Here is a 22418-nt window from a genome sequence, read left to right as displayed (position 1 = left end):
AGCAGGCCTGGCTTGGGAGAGAAGACAGGGCGCACACGTGGGTTTGGATACAGGGTATGTGCACATTTACGTGGGCCTCCCCCACAGTGGAAGAAACAAACAAGCACACCATCCCCAGCCGAAGGGAGGCCCAGCCTTCACTTACTAGTGTTTAATAAAGGCCTTCCGGTCTTCAGCCATTCGAGACCGCCAGCTCCTTCTAACTTAGACCTTATTTGAATGGCCAGTAGCTCTGAATAACAACGCCGGGTGAGGGTTTCCAGGGAAGTCTTAGCAGCCCAGGCAACACCCTGTTACTCAGCATCTAAAGGGAGCGCCAGCTGGGAGCCTGCACAGCTGCCGGCGGCAGAACCTGCCTGCCTGACAGCTGGCTACCTTTTCTGCTTTCTTATTCTCAATACTCCAGTTAAAAACGTAGCATTTCTGGGCAACTCATTTCAGTCCATTGGCTCCGGACAGAATTTCCACTACATTAGCCTGGGTATTCCCGGAAGGCGGGGGGACGCGGCCGGAGAGAGGAAGGCAGCCCCCCTGAGCCACCTCCCGAGTGGCTGTACTCACCGGCCAGAGGCTCCACGTGCAGCTGGGGCTCCTGAGAGTAGACATCATACTGCACGATGGGGTAGATGTGCGGAAGGACGAACCACACAGGGCCCACTGAGGCGCACAACTGCCTGAGCGTGTACGTTCCAGGCTCCTTGGCCTAGGGTCAAAAATCAGGCACTTAGCCGGGTGCTGGTGGCTCACGCCTGTAATCCTAGCTACTCAGGAGGCTGAGATCTGAGGATCGCGGTTCAAAGCCAGCCCGGGCAGGAGAGACCATGAGACTCCTATCTCCAATAAATCACCAGAAAACCGGAAGTGGCGCTGTAGCTCAAGTGGTAGAGTGCTTGCCTTGAGCTGAAGAGCTGAGGGACAGCGCCCAGGCCCAGAGTTCAAGCTCCACGACCGACAAAAAAAATAAATAAATAAATAAATAAATCAGGCACTTGGAAAGATGGCCACCTATTTGTGGTTACAAGCTTCCTGGTAAGACCGAATGTGATCTCTTCCAAATGCCTGTCTTCTTTCCTTCCTAGCCCTCTGCCTGGGCATCTGGTCTGCACTTGGGCTGTTCCAACAGGTCCTCCCAAACCTGGATTTTTCTGAGCAGCTGATGCTTCAGTCTAGACTCAGATTACGAATGAGTTTGTTTGTTCGTGTTTGTTTGCTTCTGGCACACTATGAAGGTCCTTGGGAGAGCGGGTCAGCAGATGCCAGGCCTGCTCTGGGATAACAGCAGACCCATGTGGGACTGAGAATGCCCCTTCCTGCCTCCCCACCCACTCAAGAGAGCCGCATACATAGGGAATGCTGCAGCAGAGGAAAATGGACCAAAAGCAACTGCTCCAGCCCCATGCAGACACAAAAGGAGGACATTCACCAAGAGTGGACTGCTTTGAAATCTCAGTTTAATGAGGGTAACTCAATACACAAAGGAAATGGTTAACTAAATCTACTAATCCTATTCGATAAAAAGAGTGTATATAACAAACTTCATTCAAAATCCACAGGGCCTGGGAAGGTGGCTCAGTGGTAGATGCTTGCCTGGCATGCATAAGGCCCTAGGTTTGATTCCTCAGCACCACATAAGCAGAAAAAGCCAGAGTGGTGCTGTGGCTCAAGTGGTAGAGCGCTAGCCTTGAGCTGAAGAGCTGAGGGAAAGCGCCCAGGCCCAGAGTTCAGGACCCACGACCGACAGACAAAAAAAAAAATCCAACAACAGCCAAAATGTGTAGGAAATGTTTTATGTCTGGGGTGCAGCAGCAGTGGTAGAACGCTTGTTTAGCAAGCACGAGACACCAAGTTCAAGCCCCAGTACGGGGGGGGGAAGGGGGAACTTGGAATTTTTTAGGTCACTGTCATTTTTGTTAAGGACAAAGAGGAAAGCACAGGGAAGCAGGCGGAGCCCCACCTCCACCCAGCCTGCCTCCCACAGGGACGCAGGCAGAGCCCATACCTGAGTCCTGAAGGTGACCCTGTTGGCCCCTGGCTCCAGGGTCACGCTGCTGCACTTCAGCACGTGGGCCCCGTCCTCCAGGGCCACCCCGGAGGCCGTCTCTAGGGACGAGCCACTTTCCTGCCTCCGCAGGAGCATGTGCACATTTCTGCAAATGATCCCGGTGGTGTTGAGAGAGCTGTCCGAAGGGCTTCTCTCGAACATCTCCGACAGCTCCAGCGCGGGCAGGCTGCTCTGCGAGGCGGGGAATGGCGAGGCCTCACTGGGGAATTTAATGATCCCGTTGGACGTCTTGTGCTTGGTGAGCCACTCCGCCGTCTTCCGGTAACTGTTTTTCTCGATGCTGAAGTGGACGTTGACAGCAATCTGGTCCATGTGGACAGGGACAGGCATCTGGCTGCACAACGTTATTTCCAGGGACAAAATGCCACCCGCGTGGACCACAGCATTGGAAGGGTCAAAATGCAGATCGCGCAGCTGTGCGAAGGAGTGCATGGGCAGTACCACCTTGTGACCTGCAAGCACACACCATCATGCCTGCACCCGCCCTGCCGCGCAGAGCAAGACCACCACAAAAACGCGGCCACAACGGAGCGGAAACTGCCTAGGAGTGTGGAGGGCAGGGGAAGTATAACACCAACAGATACAGGGGGTTGGAAGTCTGCTGGGACAATTCTGAGAACCACAGGGCAACGAGCTTCCCAATGTCAAAATAACACATCAGCAGTCCCGTTTATAGAGTTCATCTTTTAAAAAAACAATTCTAGGGGCCCTAGGTTCCATTCCTCAGCACCACATAAACAGAAAAGCCGGAAGCAGCATTGTGGCTCAAGTGGTAGAGGGCTAGCCCTGAGCTGAAGAGCTGGGGGACAGCACCCAGGCCCCCAGTTCAAGCCCCAGGACCAGAAGAAAAAAAAAAAAAACCTAAAAACAATTCTAACACTCTCCCATATACTTAATATTCTCAAGGAAAGTTCTCAGAGCCAGTTCAAATGAGTCTATCAGATGGCACGTGAATTCTATCTCAGCAAAGCCAGTTTACACGGGTCTATCAGACGGCACATGAATTCTATCTCAGCAAAGAGAAGTCAGTGCCTTAAAAAAAGGGCACTGGTGGCTCACGCCTGTCATCCTAGCTACTCAGGAGGCCGACCTATGGCTCACGCCTGTCATCCTAGCTACTCAGGAGGCCGAGATCTGAGGATTGCAGTGCAAAGCCAGCCCAGTGAGAAAGCCTGTGAGACTTACCTCCAGTTAACCACCAGAAAACTGGAAGTGTCTCTATGGCACAAAGTGGTAGAATGCTAGCCTTAAGCAACAGAGCTTAGGGACAGCAACCAGGCCTCCAGTTCAAGCCCCATGGCCAAGAACAATAACAAGAACAACAAAAAGAGACAAAAGTAACTCTTCTAAATTACAAGAAAATCAGATGTAATAACCAACAACATATGTGCCCTTGTTGAAATCTAAAAATAAACTGTGTGGAAGAAATTTTAAAGACAACCGGGGCGTCAGGTGCCTATGGCTCATGCTTGTAATCCTAGCTACTCAAGAGGCTGTGATCTGAGGACTGTGGTTCAAAGCCAGCCCGGGGAAGGAAAGTCTGTGAGACCCTTATCTCAAATTAACCACCAGAAAACCAGAAGTCGTGCTGTGGCTCAAGGTGAGCTGAAGAGCTCAGGGACCACCGCCCAGGCCCAGAGTTAGCCCCACGGCCACCACCACCACCACCAACAAAAGACAATTAGGGTAATCTTAATTGATATTGCCTGTGTTCCCTTGGGCATCTTCCTCATATGTGGTGGTACACCCTACATGTGTAGTGTGAGAGCGCAGGGCAGTCTGGGAAAGCGCATCCCGTGTTTTTGCCACACACCAGGTGAACTGCTGCCTGCAGGGAGCGGGGCTATCTCATATTTTTCTTCTTATGTCTCTGTGAACAGACTAGGAACTCAGGTCTTACCAGGGCTGCCCTCCTGGCGGCTGGCAAAGCTGAGTATTTCCTGGCAGAAGTACTTCCGCTCCTCCTCAGTCAGGCAGCAGTCGCTGGCCAGAAGGCTGCTGGTCTGCAGGTAACTGGAGTGGATGGTTAAGGGCCTGGAGGGCTTCACATGGAGGAGACTGGGAGTAGAGGGCTTCAGAAGGTTTCTCTGGCCTTCAAAGTGTGATCCAGAGAATAGTATTCTTTTTATTAAAAAGTGATTAGCACCAGAAAAAGCCAGAAGTGGCACTGTGGTTCAAATGGTAAAGTGCTAACCTTGAGCAAAAGAAGCTCAGAGACAGCACCTATGCCTGGAGTTCAAGCCCCAGGACTGGGGGGGGGGGGGGGGGGGGGCACAGAAAAATTAGAAGCCAGGCACTGGTGGCTCATACCTGTAACCCTAGCTACTAACTAAGGAGGTTGAAATCTGAGGATCACAGCTCAACACCAGCCTGTACAAGAATGTGAGGCTTTTATTTCCAATAAACAAGTGGCGCTGCGGCTCAAGTGGTAGAGCACTCATCTTGAGCTGAAGAGCTCAGGGAAGTGCCCAGGCCCAGAGTTCTAGCTCCACAACTGGGGGGGAGGGGGGGGCGTGCAGGGAGATAGGGAGAGGAGACAGGACATTGACCAGGTATTTCGTTCACATTCTTCTGTTAATATGTGTGCATGGGACAGTATTTCTCTCTTTAGTATTATGTGCTTACTCATCATGAATAAGGCTGCTATACTATAAAAAAGAGTTTTTCTATTTCATGAAACTGGATTTTTTTTTCCTGGCTTTTTTTTTTAAATTTTATTTTATTTGTGAACATACTGTACAGAGGGGTTACAATTACATGGGCAGAATAATGCGTACATTTCTTACCAAGCATTGCAGCCTCCTCCTTTGGTTTACCCTTCACATCCCTTCCCAGCCTCCCCCCTCCCCCCCAATCATGAAACTGGATTTAAAGGATACTTTTCCATTTGCCCAAGGTGTTTTTGGCATTCAGCTAGTTGCTTCCGTGTGTGCCTGACGGGCAGGACCCAGCCCTCAGCCAGATAATTTTTCAAAGCTCCCTGAAGATAGGCTTCTGCCTTTTGTGGAGACTTCTTCCTCCTTCCAGAGTCAACAGACAAGCTTGTTAGGGCTCAGAACCTCAGCACACACAGCCTCACCTGCCCACTGTGCCTCAGTTCTTGCCACCAGAGACACAGGCCCCGTCTCTACGCCATCCTTCCTGCCATGGTCCCAGGAGGAAGCCATGGAAGGGACTGGCCGGGGAGATCTGAGAAACAGCTCCTCGTGGTGCCAACACAATGGCACGAGTCATAGCATTATCACCTTTCTGACGGAGTCTGAGCTGAGTGAGCAAGAGCAGTGTGCTCACTCCTTCACGTGGACAGAGGATACAGCACAGCCACCACACACAGCGAGCAGAGGTATGGCGCCACACTCCTCACACCTGTACACATTTTACACAGGAAGTACACAGGGACACAGAGAGCCACAAAGGGCTAACCTAGCAACACATGAACTCCCTGCACAGGACTGAAGGTGTGACTTCCACAGCATCATCTGGGGCCTCACTCCAAACACCAGAGTCCGATGCTAGAGCTGAGCCCGCAGTGACCCAGCTGCGACGGGCTTCAGCTGCTCTCACTGCTGGGGCTTTACTCAGCCCATCAGACCCCTGTCCAGCAACCTCGTCAGTTCAGGTAGATTACACTCTTTCCGTGTCATCTACTGCAAGCTTACTAAAGACTGATTTCAAGACCTCACTTCAACTATGCATTATTTTGGGGAAACATGAACAGCGATCTTCCCCTCTGTAACGCATCTCTTGTCAGGATGGTGAGCAGCAGTGACCCTGCCGGCCAGGTCTTCTCCACGACCGGCTGATTCCATCACACTGATAGAAACAGGCTCAACTGGCATCTCTCTGGGGAATCAACACCAAAGCTGGAGAGGAGGCTCTGTGGTCTCCCTCAGACCATCCCTGTGCCTATGCCCAAGGTACGTGGCTCACGCCACTGGCCTTGAGACTGACCGTCCTGCTGAGACAGGTGTCTCGTGTGTGTGTGTGTGTGTGTGTGTGTGTGTGTGTGTGTGTGTGTGTGTGTGTGTGTGTGTGTGTGTGTGTGTGTGTGTGTGTGTGTGTGTGTGTGTGTGTGTGTGTGTGTTGAAAATTAGACAAACTTAATTAAACAAAAGTACTTCAAAGTATCAGGGCCCTCAATGCTGTGTTAAGGGCAACAAGTACAAAAGGCTCTCCATTTGGTTTTCAGAAGTAAAAAGCAAAACAATTTAGCAGTTAACAGACTCTACATTTTCAAATCCACAGATTCATGTAGACTTTACACTAGCTCCACACATAAACTTTTCACTGTACTTGTGAAATGCTTCAAATTCAAGAAGGAGAAGATGCATTACATGTAAAATTCGGCCAGGTCCTTCCCAACAAGCTTGGCGGAGCGGAGTCTCCCGACGCTCGTGTGCATCTCGATGGTGGTATGGGACAGGTCCTGAGGACAGGTTTTAAAAAAGCAGAATTAGGTACCTGAATCTTGCATTCACTAGTCAAAAGCGGAAGCAAATGATGTCATCAATCGTGTAACTTTTTTTACGTGGTATCTACTTCTGCACTAAGTTTTTAAGTAATATGTAATATGTGTTATACGAAGTTGGTAACTTTTATATATGTTCAGAAGCACAATAATGAAATCCTTGGGCTGGGAAGGTGGCTCAGTGGTAGAGTGCTTGCCTCGCATGCATGAGGCCCTGGGTTCGATTCCTCAACACCACATAAGCAGAAAAAGCTGGAAGTGGTGCTGTGGCTCAAGTGGTAAAGCACTATCCTTGAGCTGAAGAGCTGAGGGACAGCACCCAGGCCCAGAGTTCAGGCCCCACGACCAACAAAAATTAAAAATTAAAAAAAAATAATTATGAGGGCTGGGAAGGTGGCTCAGTGGTAGAGTGCTTGCCTTGCATGCATGAGGTCCTGGGTTTGATTCCTCAGCACCACATAAGCAGAAGAAGAAAAAAGCTGGAAGTGGCGCTGTGCTCAAGTGGTAGAGTGCTAGCTTTGAGCTGAAGAGCTGAAGGACAGCGCCCAGGCCCAGAGTTCAGGCCCCACGACCAGACTCAAAAATAAATAAATAAATAACTATGAAATCCTCATGGACTCACTCAAGACAGACTGGTGTCTGAGGTACCATGACTGGCTGGCACTGTCTCTTCCTGTTTGTGTACAGGGACGCCCCATCACAAAGTAGTCTCAAATGCTTCCCAGGTCTCACAGCCCAGCTGACAGCCCTCTTCCACCCTCCCACCACCCACCTGCTCTGCTTTCTGAAGTCTAATTGAACCCTTTTCAAATCAAGTACAATAGCTCTACCCAAGTTCAAATGGTTCCTTTATGCGAAGAAAATTATTCATTACCCTCTCTTAGAATTTCTCCTATTCAAAGGGCAAAGTCATTTTGAACAAAATTTAAAGTACACAGGTTGTGTTCATGCCTAATTATGGCACCACAAGAAACTCTGAAGACTTAATACACAATTGTCCCATGTTTATACACAGCTCCCTAGGATAGCAGAGTGACCACTAGGCTCCCAAGCAGGAGGTGTTTAGTACCAGCTCACCCCAATTCCCAAGACCACATGGAAAAGCAAAGCCAGTGGAGGTGGAGGTGCCCCGAGGCCGAACACTTACCAAGTAGTGCTTTTCAAAAGCTTCCACTGATGACAACGCTTCCTTGAGTTTCTTATAAGGACTCTGGGCTGTGTTGGCTTAAACAGAAAAGAAACAAGAATCCTTATTCATCTGGAGCAAGTACAGGTACACCCACTGACGTCTGCCTTCCAACTGAGGGCGATCGACTCATCTGACTCCGGGGAAATGACCAACTCAGCCCTGCCAGTGAGCCTACGTTGTTGTCTGTTCTTTCCCAAGAAATATGTGCATGAATCAGTCTGAACCCTTCTAGTGACACTTCTCTCAGCTCTGAGTCAGACTCTTCAAAAACCCGTATTACAAATGCTTGCATCTGAATCTGGAACGGCCTTGGGTTCACATGGTGCGGCACGATGTGCTCTCCGTCCCCAGCGGACCGGCAGCCACGCGTGGCAGCCAGCCCACAGGGGCTCTTCACCATGCATTAGCAGCAGCAGCGGTACCTGTTTCAGGTCGTTCTGCTCCCAAACCCGCCAAAAGGTCAACTGTCCTATTGAGATCCTCTGAGTTAGGTCCTTTTTCTGACACAAGTCCACAGAGATAGCCCAAGGATTTTAGCTGTTGAGATAAATCCACAATTTCAATTCATTAGCTACAAAAATCAGCAGTCAGAATGCATGAATTCTAATAGAAAAACTTCAAGCCCCGCTAGATTCTAGGAGAAACCTGGCTTTCTTAACAAAATGATTAAAATCTGGATATAAAAGTGCACTTTACAGCCAGGCGCTGGTGGCTCACGCCTGTAATCCTAGCTACTCAGGAGGCTGAGATCTGAGGATCGCGGTTCAAAGCCAGCCCGGGCAGGAAAAACCGTGAGACTCCTATCTCCAATAAACCACCAGAAAACCGGAAGTGGCGCTGTAGCTCAAGTGGTAGAGTGCTCACCTTGAGCTGAAGAGCTGAGGGACAGCGCCCAGGCCCAGAGTTCAAGCCCCACAACCGACAAAAAAAAATTAAAAAAAAAAAAAAAAAAAAAGTGCACTTTACACAATAGCCAAGATGTGGAAATTAGCCCAGATGGCCTACAACAGATGAGTGGATCCAAAAAAATGTGAATCAAGGGGGTTGGGAAGATGGCTTAGTGGTAGAGTTCATTTCCTTGCATACATGAGGCTCTGGGTTGGATTCCTCAGCACGATGTAAGCTGAAAAAGCCAGAAGTGGTGCTGTGACTCAAGTGGTAGAGCGTTAGTCTTGAGCTAAAGAGCTGAGGGACAGCGCCAGGCCCAGAGTTCAGGCCCCAAGACTGACAAAAAATAATAATAATAATAAAATAAAATTTAATACATGGGGATATAACAAATTATACAAATCTTTAGGCATTCCCAAACCATGAGACCAAAGGAGAGGAACACAGGCATAATGCCTATGTGCATCTGATCATACAACATAATATTTATCAAAATGAACTCCAGGAAATAAAAACAAGAGGCTTTTTTCTTTTTGCCATTTTTTTTCTTTTTGTTCTGTTTGTTCATTTACATATATTGGAGAGTTAGAGGAGGGACAAAGGGTGAACAAATGCAACAGTGGTACTCACTTGATAATCTTGATACTATGTTGAAAATGAACTATCCAACTTGTGTGTGTGTGTGGGGGGGGGGGGGGGGGAATGGGAGGAAAAAGCTGGGAGAGATCCAGGAAGGTGTGACACTATCCAAAAAGAAATGTACTCTTGGCCAAGTGCTGGTGGCTCAGTCCTATAATCCTACCTACTCAAGAGGCTGAGATCTTAGCATCACAGTTCAAAGCCAGCCCGGGCAGGAAAGTCCATGAGACTAATCTCCAATTAATGGCCAGAAGACCGGAAGTGACATTGTGGCTGTAAGTGGTAGAGTGCTAGCCTGGAGCGAAAGAGCTCAGATAGCATCTAGGCCCTGAGTTCAAGCCCCACAACCAACCAAAAAGAAAAAAAGAAAAGAAATGTACTCTTTACTCGACCTTTGTGACTGTAACCCCTCTGTATATAACATCTATAACAATAAAAATTTTATTTATTTTTTTATTTTTTGCCGGTCATGGGGCCTGAACTCTGGGCCTGGGCGCTGTCCCTCAGCTCTTCAGCTCAAGGCTAGTGCTCTACCACTGGAGCCACAGCGCCACTTCCGGCTTTTTCTGTTTATATGGTGCTGAGGAATCGAACGCAGGGCCTCATGCTTGCAAGGCATGCACTCTACCGCTGAGCTATCTTCCCAGCCCCTAACAATAACAATTTTAAAAAACTAAAAAGACCACTTCCTTAAAAATAAAAGACAGGGCTGGGAAGGTGGCTCAGTGGTAGAGCGCTTGCCTTGCATGCATGAGGCCCTGGGTTCGATTCCTTAGCACCACATAAGCAGAAAAAAATCTGGAAGTGGTGCTATGGCTCAAGTGGTAGAGTGCTAGCCTTGAGCTGAAGAGCTGAGGGACAGCACCCAGGCCCAGAGTTCAGGCTCCATGACAGACAAAAAAAAAAAAGACATTTTATTAAACTTTTTTGGGGGCATTTTAATGGGATCGTCCCAAACCCAAACATGTTCTAACCAGTCCCAGTGTGCCTCTGATGTTGTCGGTCTCCTGGCTGTTAATATTCACCCACCTGTAATCCAAGCTCCTAGGCTACTGTGAGCCCCAGCCCGGGCCCAGCTCTAGGCAGCTCCTGGCACAACACAGGCCCCCCACGCTGGGTGCTGCCACACCTCCTGACCCACAGCCATGTGTTCAGCACAGGCAGAGCGAGCACCTGCCGCGTGCGGAACAACCTCCTGCATGGAAAGGAAGCCCAGCCCTGTGGCTGTGTCCACACGCGTGGACACATGGTCATGAGTGCCGCCATGGAAGATCTGGCCTTCTTCCACAGTGCGTGACCCCTGGCACGGAGGCGCCAGCAGGCAGAGCAGGCGCTGCACGCTGGCAGTGGGTACCTTTTCCGTGGCATAGCTCCACAGTCCCACCATGTGAGCAATGTTGGAGTCTATCTGTGCCCGGTCACAGCAACCTTCTATCCTCTGCAACACCTCCAAACAGCTCAGAAATACCCAGCAGTCCAGAGCGCCGGGCGGGACGGACACCTGCAGAAGCACAAAGTATGGGCATTGAGGACGCAGAAGAGCACACAAACCCACACATCCAGCACAGTGCCAGGGCCGTCAGCCCTCATGTAGACAACCAATGGAAGGGGCCGGCAGCCCACAACACTACAGTGCCAGGTCCCGGCCCACACAAGAACGAGCCTCTGGGCTCAGATTACAGGTGGTAATGAACTGACATAGCAGAAATACAACTTACATGAAACAAACTCCAAGATAGGGAAACAAAAGACTTTTTTAGTGTTTAGTTTTTGATCATTCTGTCTTCTTTACCTTATTTGTGGTGTATTGATGTGTATACCTTTGGGAGGGTGCAGAGGAGGGCACAGAACTAGAGGAAAAAAGGGTGAGAAAGTGTAGTAGTGGAGCTCCCTGGACATTCATGGAAGTGAACTATTCAGTTCATGGTGGAGGCAGAAAGAAGGTGCTGGGAGAGAACGAGGAAATAGAAGACACCGCACAACAGGAAGTGTACTCATTACCTGACTCAAGTAAGCGTAATCCCTCTATATGTCATCATTTTAATAACAATAAAGTAAATTCATTAAAAAAAAAGAAATCCAGGGGCTGGGAAGGTGGCTCAGTGGTAGAGCGCTTGCCTTGCATGCTCGAGGCCCTGGGTTCGATTCCTCAGCACCACATAAGCAGAAAAAGCCAGAAGTGGTGCTGTGGCTCAAGTGGTAGAGCACTAGCCTTGAGCTGAAGAGCTGAGGGACAGCGCCCAGGCCCAGAGTTCAGGCCCCACGACTGGACTCAAAAAAAAAAAAAAAAAGAAAGAAAAGAAAAAGAAATCCAACTTTCAGTTAAATAATTTTAAAACATTACTAAGAGCCAGGCACTGGTGGCTCAAACCTGTAATCCTAACTTCTCAGGCAGAGATCTGAATATGGTGGTTCAAAGCCAGCCTGGGCAGGAATGTCTGTGAGACTCTTATGTACAATTAACCACCAGAAAACCAGAAGTGGCGCTGTGGCTCAAGTGGCAGAGTGCTAGCCTTGAGCTGAAGAGCTGAGGGACAGCGCCCAGGCCCAGAGTTCAAGCCCCACGACCGACAAAAACAAAAACACTAAGAAAAAAAGCAGCCTATCAAAGGGCCAACTATCATCACTTAGGCTGTGTGAGAATTGGCTACATCTGGGTTTGGAGGGAAGCGAAGGGAGGAGGAGGACTCTAAGACTTCAGAAGACTGTGTAGCTGCCCAGCACAATGAACGCTGAATCTTCAGATGTGTCCAGGCGGTGGGCAGAACTGCCTACAAAGACGCCAGAATGTTCCTGTCACAGGATTTGCTAGGAGCACTGCCAAGGGAAGTGGACAGCAAACAGGAAATGGAAATAGGGTGGAAGCTGCCACCGCTAGGGATAAACAGATTGCGTGCAACACTACCCGCACCAGCTTTTCTCTGGTGGCACCAACTTTGCGGTGTGTCAGTCTGGGAGAACACATTGGTACTAGAAAGGACTGACGCACAGGGAATGCTCTATCAGTGGACATATGAAAAGCTGGGTCCCTGAGACAAACTAACTACAAATAAGAGCAAAGGATCTGGAGCCAACCAGAAAGATCCCGAGTATCTTTAAATGTCCCTGATTTTTGAAAGATGAAGTAAACTTCCTACATTCTTTGAAACACCACACAATGAGAACAGCAGGGCCTCTGTCTGTCGGCCGGACAGCGTGGGGCCTGCCCCCTCTTGAGTCAGTCGTCAGATCCAGATGAACCCAAAAGGGGCGTAGCATCTGGGGGCCAAGGAGTGCAGGGCGCAGCACATGCCGAGTGAGGTGCAGGGTCAGGCTGGCCCTGCTCAACCCGGGGCATTCTAACGCCACCCAAGCCCACCCGCGGGGAACCTGCAGAGAGCTCCTACCACTTCCCACACAAGGCCAGTGCTGAGCGTGACACCGCCACGTCCTCTCAGCCCTTCCACACTATCCTGCGAGAATGAGACTTTCCAATGTCACTCTCAATAGTAACGCTAAGAGTCTTAGTCCAAGCAGAGCAGAAAGGCACTCTCTTCCTTCTTGTGGAAAGACTGCCATACTGAAACACGAAAGAACTGGTGGCATGCCTGGGGCTGGGAAGGTGGCTCAGTGGTAGAGTGCTTGCCTTGCATGCATGAGGCCCTGGGTTCAATCCCTCAGCACTACATAAGCAGAAAGAAAAAAGCCGGAAGTGGCACTGTGGCTCCAGTGGTAGAGCGCTAGCCTTGAGCTGAAGAGCTGAGGGACAGCGCCCAGGCCCAGAGTTCAGGCCCCACGACTGGACTCCCCCCTCCCCAAAAAAAAGAGGTGGCATGCCTGTGAACCAAGTCCCCCAGTTCTACCCCCAGTACTGCAAACAAACCACAAACTGCAGACCAGTCCTCAAGACCCTGGGCAGCCTGCTACCAACAGCAAGAGTTGCAAACACGGCCATCTCTGCCCCACCCCACGGCTGAGCCAGCTGCAGCCACCAGCCATTGGGACATGGTGGCAGAGCCACCGCAGAGCTCTGCAGCTAAGGAAGACACACATCCTGTGTCTGTGTCTGACTTGCTCAGCTCAGCGGCGGGTTCTCCCCACCTCCAGTCCCTCGTTCCCACCACTGATCCTCGGCGTGGACACAGCAGGGCGTTGGCCCCAGGACCAGAGGGTATCTGAGCTCTTCCTACTCCTGGTAAAATGCATCTGCCATGCATTCTGTGCTCACATGGTGTTATATGGGCATGCTCCTGGGCATGAGGAGGTCTTGCTCCATCAGTTACCGTTTTACCCTCTGCAAGTGGGCCCACATTCACACTCAAGTGAGTCACAGTGCCTGCCAGGGTGGTGAGCCCAGGGTTCACGCCACAAGACTGCTGGTGTCTGGCGTCCCAAGGAGCCACGCCGGCCTCAGAGCTCCTCCAGGCGTGAGAGGCGAGGGGAAGGGTGAGCGACATGACTCCTGAAAGCCCCCAGGGACTTCGTGCATGCCATCTGGTGCCTTTCAGAGGCCCAGGAAGACAGGTCTCGTGCAGGACTGAAGCAGGGAGTGCTTAGTCAAAGCTCCGAAGGCCGTGTGAGCTTGAGCCTGGGAGCTCTGCCTGGACACCTCCGCACAGACACCTGCGTGCGGATCCACACCACTCTGACCAGGGCCCCGGACAGCCCACGGGCTCTGAACAAGACTCAACAGGGACAATAATCGTTGGGGGGGGGGAGGGTCATGACACGACACAGCACACATGCTGAGCACAGGTAACCCCTGGAACCTATTCCCAGCCCCAGGAAAACACACACACACACAGGCTGCACCTGTGTGTTCTGACCAGGACTTCCCATCAGACACACACACACTCACACACACAGGCTGCACCTGTGTGTTCTGACCAGGACTTCCCATCAGACAGACAGACAGACAGACAGACACACACACACACACACGTGCTGCACCTGTGTGTTCTGACCAGGCCCGTCTCTCTCTCTCTCTCTCTCACACACACACACACACACACACACACACACACACACTCACACACACGTGCTGCACCTGTGTGTTCTGACCAGGCCCGTCTCTCTCTCTCTCTCTCTCTCACACACACACACACACACACTCACACACACGTGCTGCACCTGTGTGTTCTGACCAGGCCCGTCTCTCTCTCTCTCTCTCTCTCTCTCTCTCTCTCTCTCACACACACACACACACACACACACACACACACAGACACACACACACGTGCTGCACCTGTGTGTTCTGACCAGGCCCGTCTCTCTCTCTCTCTCTCTCTCTCTCACACACACAGACACACACACAGACACACACAGACACACAGACACACACACACACACACAGAGGCTACACCTGTGTGCTCTGATCAGGCCTTCCCGACAGTGCTGGACACCGCCACTCTCTACAGCACTAGGTCAGTGTACTGAGGACTACAAGTAGAAGTCCCAAGCGCTAACCAGCCATCTGGCATGGACATGAATACAAAAAAAGAATCTGGCAGAAAACTGACTCAGACAGGGTCAGTTTTAGCCAGCATCTAAACCTGAACTGATGGCCTCACACTTGTTTGGCTTGCTTGCTTGGCTGGCACTCTAACGCTTAAGCCACATCTCCAGTCTGGGTTTTTGCTGGTTACTCTGGAGATGGGAGTCCTATGGAACTTTCTTGCCCAGGATGGCTTAGAACCACAATCCTCCAGATTTCAGCCTCCTGAATAGCTACCATCATCGATGACCAGCCACCACCTGTTTTTTGAGAATAGAAGAAAATGCACAGAAAATAATTGAGTTTTTAGATTTTAAATCTTTTCACAAAAATGTAGAAAAAGTTCTAGAATAAAAATTTCACATTAATCCCAACTACAAAGCATATTTAAGATATAATTTTAAAGACATAATTTCTCTCCTTAACTCCCCCTCCCCCATCACACAGTGAGTGGCTCATTCCTGTAATCTTACTCACGAGGCTGAGATCTGAGGATCATGGTTCAAAGCCAGCCTGGGCAGGAAAGTCTGTGAGACTCTTATCTCCAATTATTAATCACAGAAAAAGCTGGAAGTGGTGCAGTAGCTCAAGTGTAGAGCACTTGCCTTGAGCACAAAGAGGCTCAGGGACAGCACCCACGCCCTTAGTTCAAGCCCCAAGACCAAAAAAAAAAAAAAAAGCCCACCCACAGCTTAGAATGTGGGTCAAGTTGCAGGCAACCTTACCAACAAGCCCTAGGCCCTGAATCCACACCTAGTTCTGCCAACCACACAAAACCTAACCTACACAAAGACCTCAGCTCAGACCTGAAAGGTGACATGAAGTTGAGAGGATGACCGTGTGTCACGTCAGCCCCAGGATTTACACACTGGCCACTGCCCTCTTCTAAGCCCTGGACCCAAGGGGATGCTCAAGGAGATGTTCTTAAGGGCGCTCACGGCACATCTAACACCACACTAGGCACTAGGCACCACACTAATAAGCTGCCACCACACTGGGCATCACCCAAGCAACCCAAGGATGTGGAAAGTGCCCACACATGGCACACGCAGTAGACAGGGGAGTGGACTGGTGGGGGGGGGGCAGCTCAGCCTCCCGGCCTCTGAGCTCATCTTCCTAAACCCAGCCCCACAGGAGAACTACAGCACGCTACACCACTGGCAGAGGAAACGTGCCTGGTCTGAAACTGACCCTAGCACCAATCACACAGAGGCCAAGCGTGCTGAGGGGCTCTGGGGGCCTGGGCAGGGCGGTAAGGGAGTAGAACACAGTAGGAGGTGCCACGGAGCACTGGCTACGTGCGGCGGCGGCCAGGGAGCAGGCAGTGGGTGATGAAGAGGCTGTGAAGGTGGCGTGTCCTCAACCGACCTCGGGCCTGCAGCGTTCATCCACTCCACTCAGAAGGCACAACAGGCCGGCATCGCTGCAGGGAGGCGCAAGAAACACACTGGGGGTGGGACAGTGTCCACTCAAGAGAAGGTCACTCGGTGTGGCTGAGAGGCACACAAAAACAATGACCCTTCATAGACCCTGAGAGCAGCCTGAGGGGACAGACAGCCGCTACCTGAAAACATGGGCCCCGGGGCTCCTGGGAGTTGCTCCTAAGACCACGGGAGCAACTACGTTCTCAGCCCTCCCTAGTGCCAGGTGACACCTGGCCTCCGTCCCTGTGGTAGCAGCCACACGGGCGGGCACTGTCATGGCCATCAGGGCCGAGTATGGTCCTGGCGCGCGCACACACACACGCACACACACACACACACACACACACACACACACACGCACACGCACACGCACACGCACACACACGCGCGCGCGCGCGCGCGAGGCCCATACAAGGGCTGAGGTCGTGACTTTACAACTAACTCTCCACGCTCAGCCAGGCAGCGGCGGACACCTCCTCCTCAAGGGAGCCTTGACGCCCAGTTTCCAGGGAGCCTGGAGGGCTGCAGGGACAAGATGGGGGGCCCTTCCCTGCAGAGCGGCCGGCGGGCTGAGGCACGTGCCCTGCTGGGCTTTCCCTGCTCTGTAGCCTGCCACCGCTGCACTGCTAACCCCAGCACTGTCCCACGCTCCTGGGTCCCACGGCATGTGACTGGGCTGGACCCAGCACCCAGTGACAGGAACTGCACCCTCTACCAGGCTCTCCTGTACCCCAAACCCATCACCGGCACGTTCTACGAAGACCACGGTAAGCCACCTAACCCACGGAAGGCAGAGCCAGCTGGGATTCGGGGCGGGATGGCATGTCTCTGAGCCGGGAGCCGCGCTCTGAACACGCCAGCATTCCCAGTCTCTGAATCCCTTACCTCATCAACGTTCACATGGACAGGCGGTGAAGGAGCTCAGCGCCCTGGGGGAACTGGTTTTTGTTTTTGGAGTTTTTTTTGGTCGGTTGTGGGGCCTGACCTCTGGGCCTGGGCGCTGTCCCTCAGCTCTTCAGCTCAAGGCTAGCGCTCTACCACTTGAGCCACAGCGCCACTTCTGGCTTTTTCTGCTTATGTGGTGCTGAGGAATCGAACCCAGGTACCACTGAGCCAGCTTCCCAGCCCTGGAAATAGTTTTTAAGGGACTGAAACATTTACCCCACTGCAGATAAACAACGGAAAGCCTCTAATTGCCTGGTTTCTCACAAGGACCCCTCCCCAGACACACCACCACTCCTCCGAGAGGCTCCGCGCCACGCGGCCATGTGTGTCACTCATGTGACCACCTACACAGCAGGGGTCTGCCGAGAAAGCAAATTTAACCCAGTGAAGGCCGGTCCCACAGGGCAGGTCTCACGGACCTTGAACCCAAGGGATTTGCTTTGCTTTGGGCCAGTGTGAACTTCAGCGCATGCAGAGCAGAATGTACCTTTGAGCGGTTAATAATGCAACAGAAGCTATGCCACTGATAAGCGATGTGTTGCGTTCAGGGGAGCGGACGAGCCTCCCGGCAGCCGGGCGCGGCCCTCACTCACCTCCAGGAGCCTCAGCTCCTGCACGCAGCTGTGCAGCAGCTCCAGGGCGCGCTGCGCCACCTCCCAGGGCCGCTGCAGGAAGAGCAGCAGGGTGCACTGGCGCGAGAACAGGTAGCCGCGCAGGTCCAGCAGGGCAGCCTCCTGTCTTTGGATCAGCCCCCGCTTCTCCATGTCGATGGGCTTGCGGAGGCCCAGTCCGTGCCAGCTCTTCACTGGCCGGCAGAAGAAAGTCAGCCAGTTGGCCCCGTCTAGACAAACGACATCATCAAAGTGCTGGCTCAGGTTTTTGCCTGCGACCCAGAAGCGGGCTTTACGGCTGGGACCCTCACCCCCCTCCCCCACAGGGCTTCCCGTGAGTCCCGGCACTGATGGTCGAGCCCGGGTCCTCACCCAGGCAACAGCGCAACCTACTTACCATGCCAAGAAGGGCCCCAAGACAAATGGACTGTGGACTTGAGCGCACCTTAGCCATGTCTAAATGTACCCCCTTGTACAGCCTGAACCTACTAGACCTCCTGGACACGAGCTGTGTGTTTCTTTGTCCCTTCACATGAGCTCCGTGAAGGAAAGGGCATTTTGTTTCACGCTGGCAAGACCCTTGACAAGTGCAAAGTCAAAGCAATATTAGCATTCAACTGCATGACTTTGTCTGGGACAACTTCTGGATTTTTTTTAACTTCTGGATTTTAAGTGGCCCCACATTTATTTTTAAACTGAGAAAAGCCAACTCAACATTCTAAAATATAAGACAAGTGTTCTCAAAGATGTGTATGCATATAACATAGATACACAGCATAAGAGAAATGAATACAAGCTAGGCACTGGTGCCTCATGCCTGTAATTCTAGCTACTCAAGAGACTGAGACCTAAAGATCCTGGTTCAAAGCCACCCAGGCAAGAGAGTCTGTTAGACTCTTACCTCCAATTAACTATCCCTACCCCTGAAAAGCTGAAAGTAGAGCTGTAGCCCAAGTGGCAGAAAAGGAGCCTTGAGCAACATTACATAGGACCAGCATCCAGGCCTTGAGTTCAAGCCCCCAAACCAGCACCAAAAAGGAAAGAAGAAAAAAGAAAGAGGGAAGTGTTTCTAACTTTTCTGATTTTTAATTTTTAATAGTTTGCTTTCGCTAACATTTACATTTCTATCTTAGCAGAGTAAAATATCCAGACCAGACCTTCCGGAAGAGTGCTCCACCAGGAGAGCAGCTAGCATAGTTCCAGTTATCTGGGGAAGCAGCCCAGAAGGGCCACAGACAAAGGTGAGCTCAGGCAAAACACCCGCCAGACGCCATTTCAACCAACAGAACCTGGGTATGGTGGCACACACCTGTCATCTCAGCTACACAGGAGCATAAGATAGGACCATCACAAATCAGGCCAGCCTGAGCATAAAGGCCAGCCCTTTATTTTAAAATAACTCAAGTGCTGGGCACTGATGGCTCACGCCTGTAATCCTCACTACTGAGAAGGCCGAGCTCTAAGGATCGTGGTTCAAAGCCAGCCCAGGCAGGAAAGTCCCTGTGAGACTTTCATTTCCAGAAACTGGAAGTGGCGGTAACCTCTGTGATCTCTCAGGACAGACCCAGGTGAGCTGGCTGTCCCCGCACCCTGTCCCCCCACAGGTTCTCAGCAGGCTTTGCAGCCCCCTGAACCACTTCCTTTCCTCAGACACAGAGGCAGGAGCTCATGGAAATGTGTCTATCACAAATGCACTGCATGGAAGCCAGGGGCAGAAAACATATCATCCGTCCAAAGAAACGCAGAAGCTACAGCGAAAACATCTCACCCCTGGCCTGGCAGCGAGGAAAGACACCAAGAGGGCTAATAATAAGAAAAGCAGCTGAACAGAGATGTCCGGAAAATACGAAGCACTTCTACCAAAGCAATGATGATGATCATTCACTGTTTTCTCTGTATATGGTTCACTTTCTGGTTCTGTAATTTTCGGAGAAGAAATTAGGATAACTGTTTAAACGTTTCAAAGGTGCTGGTGGTTCACACACCTGTCATCCTAACTACTCAGGAGGCTGAGATCCAAAGATCATGGTTCAAAGCCAGCCTGGACAGGAAAAGTCTGGAGAATCTTATCTTCAATTAACAATCAAAAGGCCAGAAGTCTCTAGAGCTGTGGCTTAAGTGGTAGAGTGCTAGGTGGAGCAAAAAAGCTCAGGGGCAGCACCCAGCCCCTGAGTTCAAGTCCCGGGACCAGCATAAAAAAAAAGCTTAAAAGATGGATGAGTACCCATTGTAACAGCATCACACAACACATCAGAAGGAGACCTCAAGTACCATAGAGTAAGACAGCCGGGAGCCAGAACGTTAGACGCACGGGCAGCATGCTGCTAAGTTCCAGAAATCACACTTCCCATCTATCTGCAAAAGGCAGATCTGTAAGTGCTGTTCCGACCTGAGATTCTTCCATGCCGATTCTGTGTGTGCCAGGCCTAGGTGCGACTGGGGCTGGAGCTCTCACTAGCTTTTCACTCCAGTTGGTGCTCTGCCCCTTGAGCTACTTACTGTCTTGTCTTGAGATTCTTCTAAATTTGATAGCAACTCCTTTTTTTTTTTTTTTTTTTTTTTAATCTTTAGGTGGTGCTAAGAACTGAACTCAGGGCCTCGTGTTTGCAAGACAGGTGCTCTATGCCACGAAGCCACACCCACAACTCCCTTTTTCATTGGTTATTCATTAGACAGTCTCATTTTATGCCCCGGCCAGCCCAGACTTCAATTCTCCTATTTGTGATGCTGGGGGTGACAGCAGAGCGTGACTGGGCCTAGCCGCTGTGCTGCCCCGACAGCTGCTAACAGGTACCAGACACCACACCAAGCCACTGGCTGAGATGGAATCTCACAGACTTACACCTGGGCTGGCCTCAAGTCATGATTCCCCCAGCAGCTAGGATTATAGGCTTGAGCCACTGTATCAAAGCTGACAGCGATTATTTTAAATTCTCACTCCATTTCCTGTAGGAATCCCATGAATCCATCCTTAACATCCTTGCCCCAACACAACAGCAATGATGATCGCTGGACAGATGTCCGTGAACGCAGGGCAGAATACGCAGAGGCAAAGGCACTGCCCCTGAAACATCTACTCACCCCCAGCCCCAAAGTTGACGACATACTGGGAGAACAGGGCGTCCAGCTCATCATACTGCACCAGGGCATCTTCAAACTGCTGCAGCATCTCGAAGACGAAGGCCAGCTCCTCCTGTTTACCCGAAGAACAGCCTGAATCAGCTTACAGAGCCACCGGCAGCCATGCGGGAGGGAACAGCGCTATGCATGGGAAGGATGCTGAGCACTGACACGCAAACCCCTCCGATGACCACGCTTCATGTACGCTTGCAGAGGGGTGGGGGTCAGAAAGAAGCAGGAGAATGAAGCCAGGATAACGTCAGACCTATCAGCAAACACAGGACTCCACACATCACCATCTCGCCTCTTCTCAGCAAGGCCTCTCTCCCCCCCTCCCTCAGCCCCACCTCTACGGTCCTTCTTCCTCACACATGGGAGCACATGCAGCCTCTTCCTGGGTTGCAATGCTCTGCACTTTCTTCATATATCCATATGGCTTGCTCTTCACCTCCTTCAGGCTACTGCTTCCAGCTAGGCCTTCGGGCCTCCCTCAACACCTCTGATCCTCGCCCCTGCATGCCATACTGCTGGCTCCTGGCATCTTCCATCTCTACTCCTGAGCAGGTTACCATAAGCTCACCGAAGTTGTGCGTGAACATCACCCAGTACCGAGCAGCACAGGGCAATGTGCACAGCCTGTGTGTGTTGAAGGAAAACATACAGAGCCAGGTGATTTTCTCCTGATTTCCACCGTTGGACAGTAAAGCAAATGACTTGCACACAGGTGTTTGCTGACACACTGGCATTCACAGGTGGGTACTCTCTGTTCTACCTCCGTGTTTGTGAATACCAACCTGACATCTACAAGCCAAGCAGTGCTTACTGGGCAAGGACCAGGGACCACCCTGAATTCCAGACAGAGGCCAGATCCAGACTCCAGCACTACCAGTCTGCAGCCGATTCCTTATCTGGACAGTGAAGTTCTACAGGTAGGAGCCCCTGTGGATTAAATTCCTGTCTCATAAGGAGCAGAGTCTGGGCATGGCCAGCAGGCTGACTGTGCTCTACCGACCGTGAGTCAGAGGGCAGGTGAGAACCCTGGCCTGCAGATTCCAGTGCTCTAGGACTCTCCAGCTCCGTGTATGTTGCTGCTTCTCAGAAACATGCTGGTGGATGGTGCTCCACATGGAAAATTACTGGGTTAGCCTCACCTCCTATTCTTTTCCTTTTTTTTCTTTATGAAATACTTTTGGGAGCGTGCACTCCAACTTTAATTTTGGGGTGGCCTCAACCTCCCAATCCTCCTGCTTTAGCTTCCCAAGTATTAACACTACAGTCAGGATCTCCCATCTTGAAGTGTGTAACTCAGACGTTTCAAGTATATTCACATTACTGGGCAACCAAGTTCCAGGATTTTCTCATCTCTCCAAACTGAAACGCTGAGCCCGCTGCACAATACCCCTCTCCCCATGCTGGCAGCTTCATCCTACTATCTGTGGACTAGACCCTTGAGGGGCCTCTGTCTGGGTGGGGTAAAGTAGAGTCCCACAATGTCCATCCCTGACCTACTTTTCACTGAGCATAATGTTAAGCTATATCCATGCTGCAGCACTTATTCCTTTTTAATTGTGAATTAATTCTGACTTAGAGAAATATTAC

The 22418-nt window shown here is 51.1% G+C and overlaps 1 protein-coding gene across 1 annotated transcript in view; it reads right to left on the bottom strand.

The window, feature by feature from the left end:
- Positions 1-22418, bottom strand: part of Trappc10 (trafficking protein particle complex subunit 10) — a 57395-nt gene that overhangs the window by 12103 nt on the left and 22874 nt on the right. The window contains exons 6-15 of the mRNA XM_070030795.1: positions 20781-20892; positions 17682-17929; positions 10601-10747; positions 8142-8256; positions 7678-7754; positions 6397-6488; positions 4942-5082; positions 3963-4075; positions 2000-2514; positions 562-703 (exon numbers count right to left, since the gene is read on the bottom strand). Coding sequence (XP_069886896.1) covers positions 562-703; positions 2000-2514; positions 3963-4075; positions 4942-5082; positions 6397-6488; positions 7678-7754; positions 8142-8256; positions 10601-10747; positions 17682-17929; positions 20781-20892 — 1702 coding nt within the window. The remainder of the gene's footprint in view (positions 1-561; positions 704-1999; positions 2515-3962; positions 4076-4941; positions 5083-6396; positions 6489-7677; positions 7755-8141; positions 8257-10600; positions 10748-17681; positions 17930-20780; positions 20893-22418) is intronic.

The sequence above is a fragment of the Dipodomys merriami genome, unplaced genomic scaffold (genome assembly GCF_024711535.1).
Source record: "Dipodomys merriami isolate MVZ:Mamm:240054 unplaced genomic scaffold, mDipMer1.0.p SCAF_2, whole genome shotgun sequence".
Lineage (NCBI taxonomy): Eukaryota > Metazoa > Chordata > Mammalia > Rodentia > Heteromyidae > Dipodomys > Dipodomys merriami.
This window is presented reverse-complemented; position numbering and strand designations above follow the sequence as displayed.